Genomic DNA, 19,011 nt, shown 5'->3' on the forward strand with positions numbered 1-19,011 from the left:
AAAACTACCTGGTTGTTATAAGGTAATATCAGATACTTTTACTTTGTTGTGATCCAGAAAGTGTTGAAAGAAGAGGCGGTTGAATGTAGTGATACAAAATACTGACTGGATTCTGGGAGGTACTCAAAATTTGGGGCATAATTAACAGCCAGCCACCTCTTCTTCAGGCCCATTATTCTTGATCACAACAATATGGAACTCACTGTTTTTGACTCATAGCATGCTTTTCTTCATAATTCATAATTATCAATCATAGCGAATAATAATTGGTAACGGAGATGGGAGTAATTTTGTCTCGAGTTCCAACTCATTGCATAGTGAGTATGGTTTGAAATTTTGGGAAAAATTCCATCATTATTCCTACAAAAAACAACCATTGAGTGACGTATACATTTATTTTATTTATATATTTAGGGGCGAAATTGTCAAAGGCAAAAGCAATTAGAGACTAAAAATTATTATTGCAAATTGTCAAGAACCAAATTTGATACGGAGAATATCATTAAATATCCGTGATCAGAGTAGCAAGTAGTATTAGCATATGGAATTCAAAAGATGTATGAAAAAGTAAAATTTGATTGACTTGTGGAACTCGTGTCTTTTTTCAAACTTTGATTTACGGATGACATAATTGAACAAGGTAATTCGGTTCAGGTAGGGAAGGAAGGGACGTCAGGAATCTCATGTAACGTGGCTGGCGTCAATCTTATTTTCAAAGGAGGGGGGGGAGGGAAGAGAGAGATACTTAGAAAATCGTCGTCTCATAGCAGTTGCCATTTTGAACATTGAACGAGAAAGCACTAAATTTTTTGAGAATAATAAGACGGAGGAGATAATAAGCTTGCAAGCATTTCCTTGATGATAGTTCTTTGTCTGTTGGTTACATAATTTAGTTACATTTTTGTTTTTGATTTTATAAATATGATTCATATTTAACTGAGTTGTTCTTTTTGTAATTCGAACACAAAAATAATACCGAGTGCTTAAAAACTTGTTTTTTTATAACCAGATATATGGATTGTTGGGCTTAAAATAGGCTCTGACGTCCCTAATGTTAGAGCTCCGATACGTTTATGGTTAAGGTGATTTAGTTTCCATACGAAAACTTTTCTGCATTAGCTATTATTGACATTCGAAAATAGATGAAAAACAAGCCACCCTAATCTATATGCACGTTTGTGTATATCAGGAAAGCCTATGATGTTAAACATCTAAATCCTTCTCGCTTCTTCAACAAAATGATACGTATGAATATATTTTGTCAATGTAATTATAAGGAAATATAATCTATTACGTAGATTATACATAGATTACGATTATATAATTGAATATATTTCTAATTTATATCTACTCCTCCTTCCAAGAATATCTAAAAGGCCAAATGAAGGACTGTATGTATTTATAATGTATTTTATCACAGCATGAATGATGGGCATATCTAAGAAATATATTATATTACTTAATTCATGTACATATATCCTATGTCAATATAACAACAACCTTGGAAAAATGACAGCCAATATTTCACATACATATTTAAGTCAGTAAAGGCTCACTACTCAAATTTATTGAATGAGTTAAGATATCCAATATTTCTTCACTTTCCTAATTTACTATTCTTGGGCCTTGAGCCTCTGAATAAAAAGCACCCATTTTCAACATTAAATAAAATTACTTGAGTTTTCAACATTATAAAGTTGACCGTTATAATGGTCAGGCCGTTGGCAATTATGGTCCAACGATCTTACCATTATTAATGATTAAGGGCGTGTCAATAAGGTCATTTTGTATCAGTCGTACCCAGCATTTCCCAGAATAATTAAGCTTCGACTTAAGTACAAATTTGTTTATAGAAGATAACTTCCCAAGAAATCTAGATTGTGAAATGATGTTTTTCATGAGCTCAGTCACACATAACTACTCAATACTTATGTGTTCTGTCCTCAAGAATGAAGGAATAATAACAAGAGTTTGAGCAAAAATAAATTGATATGAGTACTTCAGTCATTAGAGTGCTCAATAAGAAAGACAAAAAAAGTTCCTATTAACATACGAGTCTATATATTTAATTCAAATCTTAACATTGAATGAAAATCCGCATGAATTATCAAATAAATAAGAGACCACGCCTACAATACTTCATCAATACGACTACATTATTATTTCTTATATCAAAAATATTTATTATTTACATCAGGGAGTACGATGTGCAGCGCACGCTTTATACACGTTCGATGCTATATGCACACATCCGCAAAATTTCATTAATAGGACTACATTGTTATTTCTTAGATCAAAATATGTTTATGATATACATCATGGACCACACAATATATAACTCCCGGTGACTCGCATTTATATATATGGTCATAAAATCCCATGTCTATTTATTAAGGGCCATTGGGCAGTCACTTTTTTTTTACCAACCTGTTAAAGCTTTAAGATGAACTGTGACACCTCTTGTCGATTATATTAATAAACTAAAGAGAGTACTCAACATTATTAAGAGTTAAGCAATTCTCCCCAAGTTTTAATAAAAGCATGTATGTAAAAATTAATATTATTTTACATAAATTACAATCATGGATACTGAAGGACTTCATTTAACAAAAATATTTTTATATACATTAATCAAGCATTTTTAGTAAAAATAATTGACATCCAGTGTATATCTAACTATGATTTTTTTTAAATTATAACGCACTGAGTTTTATCGACACACGCTCGTTTGTATGTTTTAGTTTCTTAGATCAAGTAGTAGCGACGCAGTTTTAAGATATTAAACGCACACTCAAAAATGATTCCTTCACAGAGAAACATGAAAATACATATTGTTTTATTAATATACATAAGTAATTAATACTAATGAATTACTTTGAATATATATAGCATAATTAAACCCTTGCGAATAAAGTAGTCATGACTTAATTTTTTTAATGTTTCCTTTATTGGTCCGATGGATTTGCACTGATTAAGTATCAATAAACATTAAAGTATTACATTTTTGTATCTAACATAGGAATCTTCTCTAGAAACGACCGGGATGCCAACCTACGCATATTGACTCTAAGAGAATAATTTCTTCCGAGCGTGTTGTCGATTGAGCTAGATTTATTTATAATTAGTATGTATTTGCAATAATTATTATTGAGTATAAACAAGAGTTTGGTTTCAGTCTGAAAATCCGATTTTTAGTGGACTGAACTATGATCGGTAAGGACTAGTCTGAAAGAAAAATTTGGTCTTGATAGATCTTATTTAAAATTAAGTGTAAGCCTATTCTGTATTTGAACTGTTGATAACGTGAGTTGTATTTACTAATTGTGAACATAGAACTACAATAACATAATGCTTATGAAGTTAAATATCTTGCATAGACCACATTTTTACAACTTATAAATCAGGATAGAGGAGAAAACCGCTCCATAGATTCAGACCATAATGTAATCGTTTGAAAATGATCTAGGGTCTGAGATCGGGGTTAGGACCGGAATCAAACCGGCACAGGAAAAATCACTCATGGCCGAACCAGAAAGTAACTACTCTCTTGAACCGGGTCTCAAAACTAGTTAACAACATTATTTTATGCTCTCATTTTTGAAGATTTAGCTCTTGATGAGATGGATTTTGTGAGCCATTATTAAAGTTTGAAGTAATATAAATTCATACTCGGATAATTTTTATACATTAAAATCCGTTAACCCACAATATTTAATTAAATCAATTTTTTTTTTTTCAGACCTCAACATGGAACTCCCGACTCAAATGTTAAATGTTACAACCCCTCCTGCAAGTAACATCAATGGTTCTTCTGTAGGAATAGTCAATGTGAATTGGGAACTGATGCATAAATATGAAACAAATATGTCTGTTTCAACACCAGTTTTCTACAGTTTGATATTTGCTTATGTTGTTTTCATCATCGTGGGGGCAGTAGGGAACCTATTTATTACATGGGCTGTCATCAGTATGAAATGTAAATATAATTCAATTAAATTTTGTTTTTTTAAACTTTTTAAATATGTAAATTTTTTTTTTTTTTTTGTATATATATTTTACAAACTAACGTCAATATTTGGTTTAATACATTTATTGTATGTAAAACAAAGAAACCTTATAAATATTAAAGTGGGTATTACTTTTTATTTTTTCGATAATCAAAAACTGGTAGTATTTTTTCATGTATAGATTTCAAAAATGTAATTTTTGAAAAGATAGAATAACCTTAAGCTACATCAATTTCACTTTGAAAATTAGAGAAAATTCGTTTTTTTTATATTTTCCAGTGCTAACTTTCTTTATATAATTTATAGATATTCATATTAGAAGAATGTATTTATATTGCACTTGATGTAAAGAGTTCAAATATAAAGATATTTTAATCATTAAATCATTCTAACCTAGTTATTTGTGCACTTTAGGATAGATATATAAGCAGTAATTTCAATACCGTTTTGTTTGGAGAAACGTATACTTATATTTATTAACCTTATGATGCATATCTGTTATTACTATACATATTTTATCAATTCCTTTATTTTGTTTCTAAATATATGATAAGAGAAAAGAAATATTACTATCCACAAAAAATTAAGTATACAAATTTTGTTTGATTATATGATGAAAATATTGAAATTATACTTGAATCAATTAATGAGTTTCAACTTTCTTAATACATTTTTGGAGTAATTGCACGTAAAGTAACCAAAAATCATAGTTGCAATAAGAAATGACGAATTTATAAATTTTATAGCTGAAAAGCCATATCGAGCCTCTTATATCAATCATATGTTTTAAGTGGTTTGTTAACATTCTTGGCATTCTCTTTACTATTTGAATAGTTAGTAAGTATGTCATTTAATTAAATCATGAGCTGAATGTTGGCACTAAAATATTTTTGCCAAAGGAGAATTTGGCAAACAGACATTTTGACAATGGACGATTTGGTACATTTGGCTGAAAAATTATATTGCTATATATGATAGCATATTTTAATTAAATCTAAAGTGATAGTATGATAAAGAAGTATTGTTTATACACAGGGTGCGGTTTTACAATTAAATTTTTTTGAGATCAGGACATAAACCTTTTTATTTATTATATTAGTTGAGATATTTACAAATCCATTTATATACAAGCGTAAGGACCCTCCATGTAGCTAATCATTCAATCCAAACATCCTCAGCCTCAACCACAGCCTCGAAAATGGTGCGGAACCTACTGCACGCCTGGGCCAGATGGTGTTTATTCAAATTTTTCCTCAATAATGGTGGCTCTAAAAGAAGCCAAATTGTTGTGAGAATGCTTACTGGACTCCCTTTTTTAAGGAACCCCACACGAAATAGTCCAACGGATTGCAGTCCGGGAATCTAGGGGGCCACATTTCTTTATACCAGAACATCTCCAAATTTTTCGAAAGCCAATTTTGAACACAGATCGATCTGCCTTCTTCCTTACTGGTTTTCTCATCCCTCCAGACTCGTTGAACTCCTTTGCGACTTTGTACACGGTGGCAGTGGACAACTGGAGAAAGTCGATGATCTCTTTGGATGCACGACCTGCACAGAGGACGACAATGATCGCTACACGACGGTCGTACTTGGAGAACATTTTCAACGCTTGGTAAACAGAACTTATACAAAATTATCTGTTAAATCTGATAAACTAGTTTTCAAAGCTTTATGACTAAGGGTTCCCAAGAAAAATCGGTTTAAAAAAATTATTAATTGTAAAACTGCACCCTGTAATGTATATATGTAAAAATTAATGTTATTTTGCAGAAGTTTTTTGTTATTAATTATACATATGCATTAATTATCATTCATGCAAACACAACACAGTATGATGGGGTTCAAATTTGGATCATTGCAGTACTTAAAATGAATTAAACCATAAACAAACACGCCAGCGTTTTGAATGGAAAAAGTCCTCATCCATGGGTACAATTCGGGAAATGGATGATGGATCTTCAATCATATTCCAACATAATCACTATCTCTCCCATATAATACAAGACTTCAGCGCGCCGATACAAATAGGATAGAATAACTCAGAAAATATACCTATTTGATAACATAAGTTCAAAAAGCCATATGTTGACCATTTGTCTATTTTCTAAGTAAAAAAGTATTTATTAGATTTAAAGAGTCCAATATATACCTAAAAAAATCAAACCTTTAAAATTGATTATTCACAATTTTTTGAAACTATTTAATTCCAATATCAAGCCATTCACAGCCCTTCTTGTCTAGCTATAGGTATACATTCAACAATTTGAATCAAAGAAGTGGGCTTTCTTTTTTTTAAAACTATATTACAAATTGTTGAATAATAGACTTATGAATTTATGTTATATCATTTGTAGTAATTTCTCAGTTCTTTTACTCCCATTTGTGGCTGGCACGCGTGAGGCTTTCTTTACAAGTTTCGAGTATTATATGTCTCTCCAAGCCCCCTAATAATTCTGGTATTTTCCTCAGAATCAGTATGATTCTGTTAGGGATAAAGATAAATAATTTTACAGAATTATTTTCAGCTACTCCATTGATAACATCAAGTCAATTCTTTTGAATGTATTAATAATTGTAACTCTCATTTTACTCCAACCTTTATATTTTCAATGCCCTTCAATTTATTTTAGTAGCCTCTTCTTACATGCATTGTACGCTTTCCTTCAGCAATTCTGAGTAATCTTCAGTTCTTTTAATCTTTGCCTAACGTCAATAGGACTTTTTCTGTAAAAACATGATTGTCCATTTCCAAGGCTAGGGCTCACTCCTACATTTTTTTTCTCATTAAATCCATCAGCATCATATACGTTTATATTCTTCATATTTTTCTCACTGAATACATTCCCTTATTTATCCTCTATCACCATCACGAATATTTCTCATTTAAAATCATTGTATAAATGGATATTCTTCTCGGCCGAACTTTTTTCCACTTTTGCATAATATTCCATGTACTAAGGCCAGCAAGGGGTATTTTGAGTGATGACAATCGTGTGGTAACAGGTATTTAAAAAATAAAATAAACAAAGACATTGGGAATAAATACTCCAATGTTGATCACCAATTCTACTCTAAGTCCGCCAAGGATTATGGATAATTAAAACTCTGCAACAAATTTTCGAGGTTACTCTCCGTCTTTTATGAGCTAACACGAATGTTCAATCAGGTCCTAAATATAACAGCATCTATTTAGGAAAGGAAGTTAACTACTCGGGAATTATATAGCTATAACAACTGCTAAGAAAAGAAAATTTATTCTTCAGATTACCAATTCAAAAAAACAAACAAAAAAAACGGGCCACCTCACAAATGCTCACGCTTTGTATCACTTGGTAATTAGTCATTGTTACTCCGTTGTGTCTTCATATTTAGTTGAAAAAATACAAATGCAGGAGATAAAAACAATAACAACAACAAAACAATTAAGAGACTTATTAATTAATCTGTACATTAATTTATACAGCAACAGTCGCCATGTGTGATACAGAAAAAAAAACAATGGAGGAGATAAATATGTCATTAGCATTCAACATGGAATCGTAAATAGATAAATGCTTGTTATTCGATATTACTCACCGGAAAACCAATGATTTTATAACTATACAAGATCCTGTTATTTTTGTTAAACAGAGAAATATCCACTTTTTTAAGAGACAAAATCAATTTTTATTTAACATAAAATATAACACGTCTTCTCTCGAGAAAAAATATACATACATACCTAGTCATCAAATTATCATTTTGAATTGAATTCAAATATACATTCGCATAAATAAAAAAAAATAGAGATTATCTTCTTTTCTTGATTTTTATCCAGGATTTTTTTATGTTGAAACACCACATATTATGTAAAATTAACGTATATGAATAATACTATAGACATATGAGTCAATAGGGTATATTTGCCTTATATGTGGGATGAGTTGAGATACCCAAGAATTAACGCTATATTTTTTTACCTTTATTTGACTTAAATGGCTTTAAAAAAAAAAATTCTATTTATATTATTGTAAAAATCAATTTTGACTACTTTAAATGCAATTTGCAGTACATTTAAAGGGTTGCAAATAGTAGTTGATAGAAATTCACGATAATTTGTCGAAAAATACAAATGTAATCCACACTCATTATAGCTTACTTATGTGATAGCACGGCAAAATGAAAGAGAGGGGGAGGGGGGGGGGAAGAGGCCAAATTAATTGGAAGCTAGCCAATTCTTCCTTATAACAAAGGGAGCTATTATCTTCAATTAATATTCTGGTGATAATTGCTCAAAACATTACTGTATAATACTTTTTTTTGACCAACTAAGGATTTTTTTGTCGAATAGTTATGAAATAGTGTAATAAAGTACAATATTAATGTTTTGGTTGATCTATTTATTTGATGTCATCAGAATAATAATTAATAAATAAAGGTTTTTTAACACCTCAAAACATTCATTACACTACTATTTTGATTTAATTTTCGTTTTCATAACCTAATTATTTTACTAATTTGATCTAAAAAAAAAAGAGTGGTCGTTACATCTATAAAGTATTCCTTGGCTTAGTTCATGCTCATTTGTGTATAATCAATTAGCATCAGAATCAGAATACGTTAGAAGGACTAAAAAAAGTAAAAAATTGACAGTGGACACAAAATACTTAGGAGATTAAAATGTTTTGTATAGACTTTGTTGCCTTTATTGAATCTCCCAACCTTTTTCTAAAAAGAAAAATAGTGGGGGGTCAAATATCAGTTTATTCCCAACTATGAAATTATAATGATTTAATCATTGTTGAGAATTGTCCAGAGCCCTATTCATGACGTTTGACAAATTTTTTTGGCAGTGAAGAGATTATCATTTTTTTTAAATCGAGTTTATTGATTTTTTTTTTTTTTTTTTTTTGTCTTGTGTGTTTTAATCAAGTTTTGATTTAATTTTGATCATTTAGTACTTGAAATCAAAACTTTTGAGATCTAATTATTCCTTTTTTCCCACCGGATATTAAAAAAAAGTATCGGTGTTAGGGAGCAAATTCAAACAATCATCAACGACCCGAACACAGAGAAAAATAAAAGAATCAAATAAATCATCAACTGACACAAAACACAGAGTAATTATTACTGTAAGTGAGCTAACGCCGCGTTTAGGATACCATTAGGGATGTAAGATCTACATTTTGAAAAAAAAAAGTATAAATATTGATTTAGTTTACGATTCAAGATAATCTTATGTTCTGATGTTTCACATATATCAGAGCGTTATCTTTATTGCATTGCTCAAAAGTTCCTGCTAAATAAAACAGGAATAAAAGACTAAAAATTAGTAGGTTGATAGTCAATTCTTATTTACAATAGAATTATTATTCAATAATAGTAGATAATTGTTTACAGCTTATAAATAACTAATTATAACAAAATACAACAGCAATTTTACCTGGAGGCTGAAACCCACATTTATTATTGTTATTTAAGCCGTAGAACACGAATATGACCATTAAAACTTTCAATTTATGGCCTATAGAGGTTTATTTTTTAAATCAAGTTTTTAGTGTATAACTAAGATTCAGTGCCATATTTTGACATAAAAACGATATAAATGAAAATCAAAGGAAATAATAAAATGATAAAAACATTTCAGTATTGAAAAACGAATTATTGGTTACATTATCTTCATTATATTTAATAAAAAATGTATATAACCACCAAAAAATCGAGTATAATGAAAGACCTTACTTAGATGGTAATAACTTTTTTATTTGTTCTTCTAATGCTTTATATCATAGCTGAACTTATAAAATGAACCTTATAGTTCAATTTTTTTGCCTTTAAAAAAGGTCAATTTTATTGGATTTTTGGTCAATTAAGTTTATAATATTTATTTTAAAAAAATGACTGTAGTTAGCTGGTTAGGTTGCGTGAATATAGACTACAATAATATTCCAACAATAAAAATTAATTATTTAAGAGTCTAAATAATTATATAATTTATATGTAAGGAGATTAAAACAAGTTAATAGATGCTTCATATTCAAATTAATTGATTAGTATTTATTCATTATTAGTATTATATAGACTCCTAAGTAATTAAATTTATTCAACGGAATATTATTTAATTAACTCTCCACCTCTGATTAAATATACATTATAGAACTGAAGATAAAGTTTTTAATGAAGTTTTTAATAAAGATTAATAACAAAATCCTCAAGTTACTATCTGGGAGATAATGATTTATTATCCATTAAAATTATTAGAAAACATTTTTTTCTACCTCCTAATTCTGCCATATAAAAATAAAAAGTTAAAAAAGTTACCTACACTCAAACATAGTTGAAAAATGGTTTCATTAATCCTTATTAGAATAAACAATATGGATATAAATCATTGGCGTACTAATAATGTTCATTAAGTTATTTATGGTTTTTTGTATGAAAAGAAAATGTTTCTGGGATTATTAATTTAAAAAATATTTTGATTATATATTTTATAATTTGTGGTGCGTCAATATAAAATCAGTATTCAAGAAAAGGAGAACAAATTAAGTTATTTTTTCCCTTCATTTATACCCGAGTCCGGGAGGGTTACTAGCTTTCATCATTTGGGGGACCCAAAATTATCAACACCGCTATATCAATACCTATATTTTATATATATGAATACTAGCAGAGGATGCTCACGTTGCAGTCCTGTATAGAGGGGAATAGAAATAAAGAATGAATGTAGAAGAAAAAAGACAGAGGGGAAGAGAAGAAGGGAGGGACGGAAAGAAGGAGAGAGTTATAGAAAACACAGCGTTATCTAACTAACACAAAAATACCCTAGATATATTCATAAGAATATAGATTGATAGCTATATTTTAAATAAAATATTACTAAGCGTAACACAGTATCGAATATAATACAAAGGTATTATGAAATATATTTATACAATTCACTTTAAAAATTGTGGAGAAATAATGATTGTCTGGGAGTACGTAAGGGATGATAATTAGCAGTTGGTGTTATTCACTTACTTTGCTAACTACCAGATGATTTCGGGAATTACTTCTAGTTTTTGGGTGAAAGGTTGCGGGATACTATAAAAGTAAGGACGTGAAAGAAACAAGGAAAGGGCGGGTGTATTACGATCAAAAACAGGCTCTTATTGACTTTGGAGGCTCAAAAATATCATGGGAACGTCTTAGGTTATTTTATAAGTCTACCTACTAAATTTCAGACTGATATGCTTGATCATTTTAGATTCCAGCAGTGATAACACCAAAAAACATACTTATAATATAAATAAGATATGATGATTTGGGGGGAGGGGGTGGAAGGGGGCTTCAGAAACTTTTAAGAGGCTTCCCACTCCCCCCCCCAAAAAAGGGACTATATACGCCACTGTCTGAGTACTCTATGATAAAATTTCATTAAAAACGGATTTAATTAAATTTAAGTAGGTGGGGTTATTGACAGTGGACCAGGTAAGAAATGAAATTGGGATCTGTAGATTAATCCAACTCCAAGTTTTAAGGTATTTAAGATAAAGAAATTAGCATTTTGATGAATATTTCATTAGCGATATATCGTAAATTCATAACATCTATATTGTTACGAATAGATTTTTAATGATGTTTAATATAAATCAATTTTAAAGGATCATTAAAATGCCAATATTAGTGAAATTATTTTCCTTGTTGAAAAGTTATCATACTGCATATAACCCAATACGTCATAGACACATTTGAGTTAATTATAGGCTTTGTATTCAAATGTCGGGGATGAGTTAAGGTGCCCTAGATTTCTAACTACATTTTAAAACTTTTATTTAATTTAAAATATATATATTGACCCCGATATGGTCTTTGAACCATAAAATGTATCGATGATTCAATCTTTTATTGCAACAAATAATTTTGGATACATTAATTGCTATTTGCAGTGACTAATTTTACTATTATCATTGACATTTAGTCACTACATAGATTGTCAGTTTTTTTTTTTTTTTTTTTTTTTTCGATAAATTATGCCTGTTGTATATACTAAAATTATAAAAAAACATTTACCTGTTATTACTTTTATGCAGACAAAATATCTTAAATTAAGTGATAAACTGTACTATCTGGTTTGGATTGTACCGGACCAAGCGATATTATTTACTCGTATCTATTATACAAATTTTGAGAGGATAAGTGTCATTTTTTACAATTTTTCTATGAGCAATGTTGTAGAATATATAAATAAATTTTACATTTAAGGGATATACTCGTAACTATTTATTGTATTAAGGGATGATACTTTTACATCAATGTTATTTTACTTAGTACATGTACCATTGAAGTAAAGTATTGTGATTAGTATATTTTTAAAAGCTAGTAATACGGATTGCACACAAAGTTGCAGCTAATAGTCCTTGTAAAACAGTCATAATTTATCTCATTTTATAAACTTTACAATTAGAGCCTCCATTTAGATGCTTGTCATCTACGCACATGTAACTTAGCATACGTTTTAAGTCTTTAGCTTTTGTTTCCATTCCCTGTATTTTAAAACTACATTGCATGGTTGTGCTATGAATAAATTCATAGGACATTACAGTTATCATATTTTTTTATCTGAAATATGGAAATATATTTGGCAAAAAAATATATAATTAAGATGGATTTGCACTGGGTTAACGATATGTTTGATTTGCTTGACTTCTTTTTCTTTCTTTTTTTTAATCAAAACAATTTGTTAATTTTCCTTATTTAAAAATGTATATTGATGTATGTATAACATATGACGTGATTATATGTAAATATTTTTTATTTCTATTTTTAGCCATGTGGACTCCACGCAACTTTTTTATATTAAATTTATCCATCTGGGATCTTACACTTTGTTTATTTACAATGCCCATGACTTTGACAGGGATTTTAACAAAGTATTGGACCTTTGGATCCGAGACTAGGTTTCTGTGTCTTCTCAACAATGCTATTCCTGCCATAAACGTATATTGTTCTTCGTTTACAATTGTCGTCATTTCCTTGGATCGTTATTGGTATATTGTTCATGCTTTAAAGGCTCAGGTAGGAATTATTTTGATATTAAAATTGGACTCATAAAATGACATTAAAAATTACACTGCCTTTAAAAATTATCATTAATATCAATTGATGTTCGATTTTATGTTCAATATATTTTATGATCGATTTATGAAAATGTTATCGATGCTAGCCAAGGTTATTATCTAAACAAAGAATACAGTAGTTGTAAACTTAAAAATTGTAAACCCTAAAATCTATATATTAAATGAAAATGGAACTTTTCATGTAGTTTCTTAAGGCTAAAAAAATGGTTCCGGTAACAATTTTTTGGCCTTTTTTCTTAAATTGAACTTTTTTAGCAAACAAACGACTATTTGAGACAAAAATAGAGGCCATAGATTTTAAGAACTATTCTTCCTGCATGTTGTTTCTATATCTTTGCACATTTTTTTTAAATCAGAGATTACAAGCATTAGAGAGAGAGAAAAAAAGAATAAAACAAAGGATTTTTGACAATTATATGAAAGATGAGCAAATGACAATTCAACGTTATACTTTTTATTCTCAAAGCCAGTGGTTCTCAAATGGGGGTATGCGTACCCCTTGGGGTACTTGGAGGTACTTAAGATTTTGAAAGAATATTTTACAAGTGGTAGATAACTCAGGGGCGTCTGCAAGCGGTGGGCTGTAGCCCCCCCAAGTTAAGGATTTTTTGTTTTTTACTAGAAAATTTAATGCTATATATATTTATTTATTTTTCAAAAAATTTAATATTTGACATTTAACTTAATTTTTGTGAATTCTTAGATTTTTCTCCAAAAATTTTTTTAGTGTTTTTACGATGATACTTTATCATGTTGGGATTTTGGATACATATTAATACAAATTTCAAAAATAAAATGTATTATTAAACAATAATTTAGTTAAAAATAAGGAATCCTTTTAATATCTAGAGATCTAAGTACTGTAAATGTTCGAATAACAAATAAAATTACACAATTTCAAGATTCAACTAATCGTCTTCCTATCCATAGATGCAGAAAACTTCTCATGAACAATACCTAACTAATGATAAATGCAAAAAATATCAAATTAATTAATTACTATAAATACTTTGTGGATCAATTTGTTTGGAATCTTTTGAATAATGCGCCCTAAGACTTTGATTTGATTAAAGTTGTATCAAATTTTTAGAATTTAAAAAAAAAAATTGGAAAAATTAAATTTTCTGTAAAAATTTTAATTTAAAGTTTAAATATTATTAAATTTCTTAGAAAAAAAATAAAATCCAGAGTGATTTCAAATTTAAACTTTTTGAAAATAAGTTTCAAATATTAAATTTTTGGGTGACAAATTTCAAAAATCCATAGTTACTGAGAGAAAATTAAACATTTGGAAAAAAAAAAAAATTCAAATATGAAATTTTCTAGTAAATAGTCAAATTGCCTTAAGTTTTGGGAGATACAGCCCCTCCACCCACTCCCTGCGAACCCCCCTGACATAGAAAATTATATAATTATACTGTATGTCAATAAAATAATATTTTTGTAATGCTTAATATATAAATTGAATGTGTAACGAAGATAAACTTTAGATAATTACCAAACAATGAATTTGTATTGGATCCCCATAATATTGTCTTTATTTATTTATCTTTTTCAGTTGGATTTGAAAAAAGCAGTATTTATATCTATATTAATTTGGTTCCTGGCGGTTCTTCTTTCCTTACCTTTGGGACTACACTCTGAGCTAATTAAGGTGTTTCATGATGAAGGACCATTTGATAACATTATATTTTGTTTGGAGAAATTACCTCCTCAATGGAAAGTAAGTACTATTTAATATCATGCTTAAAAATAAACTTGGGTCTTTAAATATATAAATAATACTTTCTTAAAAAATAGATCAAAACAAACATAAAGCATAGTTTGACGTGCTTTTTTTTTATTGTTTTGGAAGGAGACGAATAAATATACAGGCGGGAGTACCTGGAATGGCTCGCAGTTATTAAGTGTTGATTAACTTTGCTTTAAAAATATAGATATGGTCGACCTTTTTTTTTAATATGACGAACCTAGCTTTGATGTAAAACTTTTTTTATACATAAATTCGACACGCTAGATATAAGAACTATACACACTCGTTGTTATATTGTTATTTCTTAGATAAAACACGGCTTTACAGTAAATATCCAGGCAATGTTTTATGCCAGAAAAGTATCCGACCTCAATGTGAAGATGGTAGAACTCGTAAATAAAAGCTAGTCACATCTATTTAACATCTGTTGGCAGTTACTCATCAAAGTTTCAGACATTTTTATTTTTTAGCAGTCGTTTGAGTGAGTTGATATGTTGATAAAATTGAGTCTCCAGCTGTCATTAAATATTTGTTTTTGATAGTGTAACCTTTAAATTCAAATTCAAACTATAGAAGACATATGAGGGACTGTTGCATTAAAATTTCAAACGTTTATGTTAATCCAACTCGGAGTAATTGAGCCAAAAGCAAAAAGTGTTTCTTGAACAATTGTTTTACAGAGAAAAACACGGAACACTATTGGGATGGGTTACAGAGATGGGAGTATCATTGGGAGAATTGTGGTGAGTTACATGGAGACTCTGTTGAAAATTTAGGAAAAATATCTTGTATCATTGATATGTCGGAAACTTTTCACGTTTTTCATAATACCAATACGCGTCATTATATCAACTATATTGGGCATACAAATTTCACTGTATACCAATCAGATCAGCCGATTTGGAATAAACCACAGTGTAAATGAGGGAAGGGTTATTTTGAGCACTTTTGGCCATCACAAATGAAAAAAAAAAAAAATTGTTATTGACAGAGAGCTTCGATTTTATTTGAAGGGTAAATAATTTTAATTTTTTTATCTTAAGACTATTTACTTTGAAGAAGTCTAGTTAAATAGCACTATTGATCTGATTTAAATTTATTGAAACATAAAATTATCGAGGTTATGTGTTAAAATGTTATAAATTCATAAATAAAGAATTGTAATGTATGTATGAAGGATAAAAATATGTAAAATTATAAATAGGTAACTATGAAGTAGTATAATATAATTCTCGAGTGACCTAGTGATTCAAATATTATTTTGTAAATTAAAGACCAATTAGTTACGCTTCAAAGAAACTACTTTAAAATTATATGAAAATCTAAACGTTATTATTTTTCTCAAAATAATTTTTTTAATAAAAAGTACTTTTTCCGTCATTAAAATGCGTTAACTCATAGTTGGATGATTTCACATAAAATATAAGCCCATATTTTCCGTTACATAGTATTTTGTAGAGAATACGTTTATATACAACCCGCTTACTAATTGTTTGTCTTACTCGAACTCTTGAAACTCGATTCAAGTTTGATTTTTTCCCTTCCGTATGAAATGATTTTTTATTTATGGATTGGGAGTTATATTTTGGTTCAGACTGTATCTCAAACCGTATAGTGAAATTTAATCATTTTAAAATCTTGGATTGATATTTTGGTTTCAATATAGAGACTAATTTTTTCATGTTTCAACCTATTTCTATTTCTCACCTATTCTCATTTGTAAAAATATGGTATATTAAAGTCATGTAACTTCACATCAATATGTATGTACTGTAGGTCGATGTTAAAAATTTGAGACACAACTGACGTCAGTTCATTTATAGAATTGCTCTAGACCAAGTTTTATAAGATACCGATCGTGAGTTATTTTTTTTATGACCGAAAATTTCTTTGGGACTCATTTTTCTAAGAGACCGGTCCATAACGAACTTCTTTAAAGAACCGAACTAGTTATGTCCACTAAAAATCATAAGGGACTCAGAAGGGAGTAAGATTTTACTGAAAGTTAAATTTTCCGCAAGAGGAGATTGCTGGATTAACATATTTATCCAGAAACCTACAGTTCGAATCCTAAGAATCTCAGTATTCCCCTAACAGCACAATCCGCAATTTGAGAATCTTTATCAGTTATAGTTATAAATATTTTTCCTTCCTGGAGGAGAGAACATCTAAGTATAAAGTGAGTGAGCTCATAGATGTTGGAGAGTTACACTTAGGATTGTATGGGGACTTATACGAACAAATCGTTACTAGCGTAAGAGCAAAATTAAAAATTGGTATCGGAGTAGTTTCTGCCTTAGTAGATGAACAAAAAATAATTTTGTGTGTTGATTAAACATTACTTTATGAAAGGCAAACCGCCTCAGGGGACTAAAAAGAAACTTGATAAACTTTATGAGGACTCTTGTCCTTCGATTATAACAGTTTATAAGTGGAGAGGAAGAAGGGGTATGTAAAAAAGACCAATCGGGACTCGGAGCAGATAAAGAAACTCGCCCTGGGCAATCCTTTCAAATCTATGAGGGTCCATGCAAGAGATCTCGTTGCTTCACATCAGACTGTCCTGAGAGCTATAAAATAAGTGGATGTAAAAAGTCTTGTGAGGGTGAAAATACCACTTTTGACACCAAAAATGAAACAAACTCATATCCTTCTTTGCAGAACTCTTTCGAATTAATCTTTTGAGTACTTTTGAACTCTTTTTTGACACTTTCACGGTACAACACTGATACCAATCCCATTGACTATACCTTTTGGTTGCATATCGAGAGGAAAACCTCCAATGCTCTCAAAACCACTGTCAGTCAGCACGGGAACACCATGACAGAGGAAGACATCTTGAGCGGGTCCTAGGCCTTCTACCGTCTCTAAACCATCATGTCGGGTAAGATAGGGTACATTAATGATTAAGCACACATTTATTTATACAATTAATTTTGTTACAATTAAATTGTTAATTAATAAATTATATCTTGTTGAAGTTTAAAATTCAAAGTGTTCAGATTTTAATGAACCACTTGATAGTATTCAAAGATATAGAGTCGAGACTTGCAATTTGGCTTGGACTTCTATAATCTACAGACTGCGACTCAACTATCATCTCAAATGCTATTTTATACTGAACTCAAGAAAAGAAATAAGACAATGTTCCCTTGCTTAAAATTGTTGACTCGAAATGAGCTCAAAATAAATTTTAGAACTCCAAATGGACTCAATACAAATAAGGATCCCCTTTTATTTTATTCAATACATAGTAGTTGTATACCCAGGGGTTAAAAATGTGAAATGATAAGTTCGAGCTTTTTTTGTAATTGCTAGAATAAAAAGAATTTATTTTTTACATAAAGCTTTCATCATTATTATTTTATCCCTGAAAAGAAAACAATAAATATAAAATAATCACTAGTGCATGAAAGATGAAGAATAAATCTTGGGATTTGTTGTTTTATTTATAAAGAAAAGTTTGTCTGGATATTTGAATGGATAAAAAACACTCATAGGGTGGACCGTATATAGTGCTTCCTGAGGTATGTCACACATATATTTTGATCAAAGAAAAGAAAATGTAGTCGCATTAATGAAATATTGCAGGCATGCAAATACAGCATCGAACATGTATCGCTCCTTGATGTACTTCATGTAGATATTTTTAATCTAATAAATCGCAATTTAGTCGTATGAAGGAAATTTTGGATACGTGTGCATGTATACAAGGGGAACTATTTCTATTTGTTTTTCTGAATGGCGTTTGATGTACAGGGGGAGGACTCAAAAATTAGAATCCTTTTTGAGCCCGTCTAGCCTCAGTTCTAAAAGTATAACAATTTTGTACTTGACACCATTCGAAAGAACTGACAAAAAGCTACAATTTACTGTGTGGTTTATTTATGTGCAATCAAAAAATGTCTCTGCAACAATGAAAACGGTGGATGGTGTGGGATCTCCTCCGCGCACAAGTCGATCTCCCATAAGAAGTATTCACAAAATAACCGGTTTTGAAAAGGAGCAATGATGCCTTCTCGGCTGAATCAAGAACTTAGGTGGAGGGAAACTACAGGACACAGCTTAGGTCATGGTCCTCAGCGTCATGGCGTCCAACAGCAGCCAGATGCATTCCTACTTCTTCCAGGTCAACGAGAACGTCAACAAG

At 29.9% G+C, this 19,011-nt stretch overlaps 1 protein-coding gene across 2 annotated transcripts in view; it reads left to right on the plus strand.

The window, feature by feature from the left end:
* The window catches only part of LOC121121648 (neuropeptide F receptor-like), an 84,326-nt gene that overhangs the window by 46,067 nt on the left and 19,248 nt on the right, over positions 1-19,011 (plus strand). For both annotated transcript variants that reach the window (XM_071890038.1, XM_071890037.1), the window contains exons 2-4: positions 3,740-3,976; positions 12,799-13,046; positions 14,667-14,831. In XM_071890038.1, the coding sequence (XP_071746139.1) occupies positions 3,748-3,976; positions 12,799-13,046; positions 14,667-14,831 (642 nt within the window). In that variant the 5' untranslated portion in view covers positions 3,740-3,747. The remainder of the gene's footprint in view (positions 1-3,739; positions 3,977-12,798; positions 13,047-14,666; positions 14,832-19,011) is intronic.

The sequence above is a fragment of the Lepeophtheirus salmonis genome, chromosome 7 (assembly GCF_016086655.4).
Source record: "Lepeophtheirus salmonis chromosome 7, UVic_Lsal_1.4, whole genome shotgun sequence".
Lineage (NCBI taxonomy): Eukaryota > Metazoa > Arthropoda > Copepoda > Siphonostomatoida > Caligidae > Lepeophtheirus > Lepeophtheirus salmonis.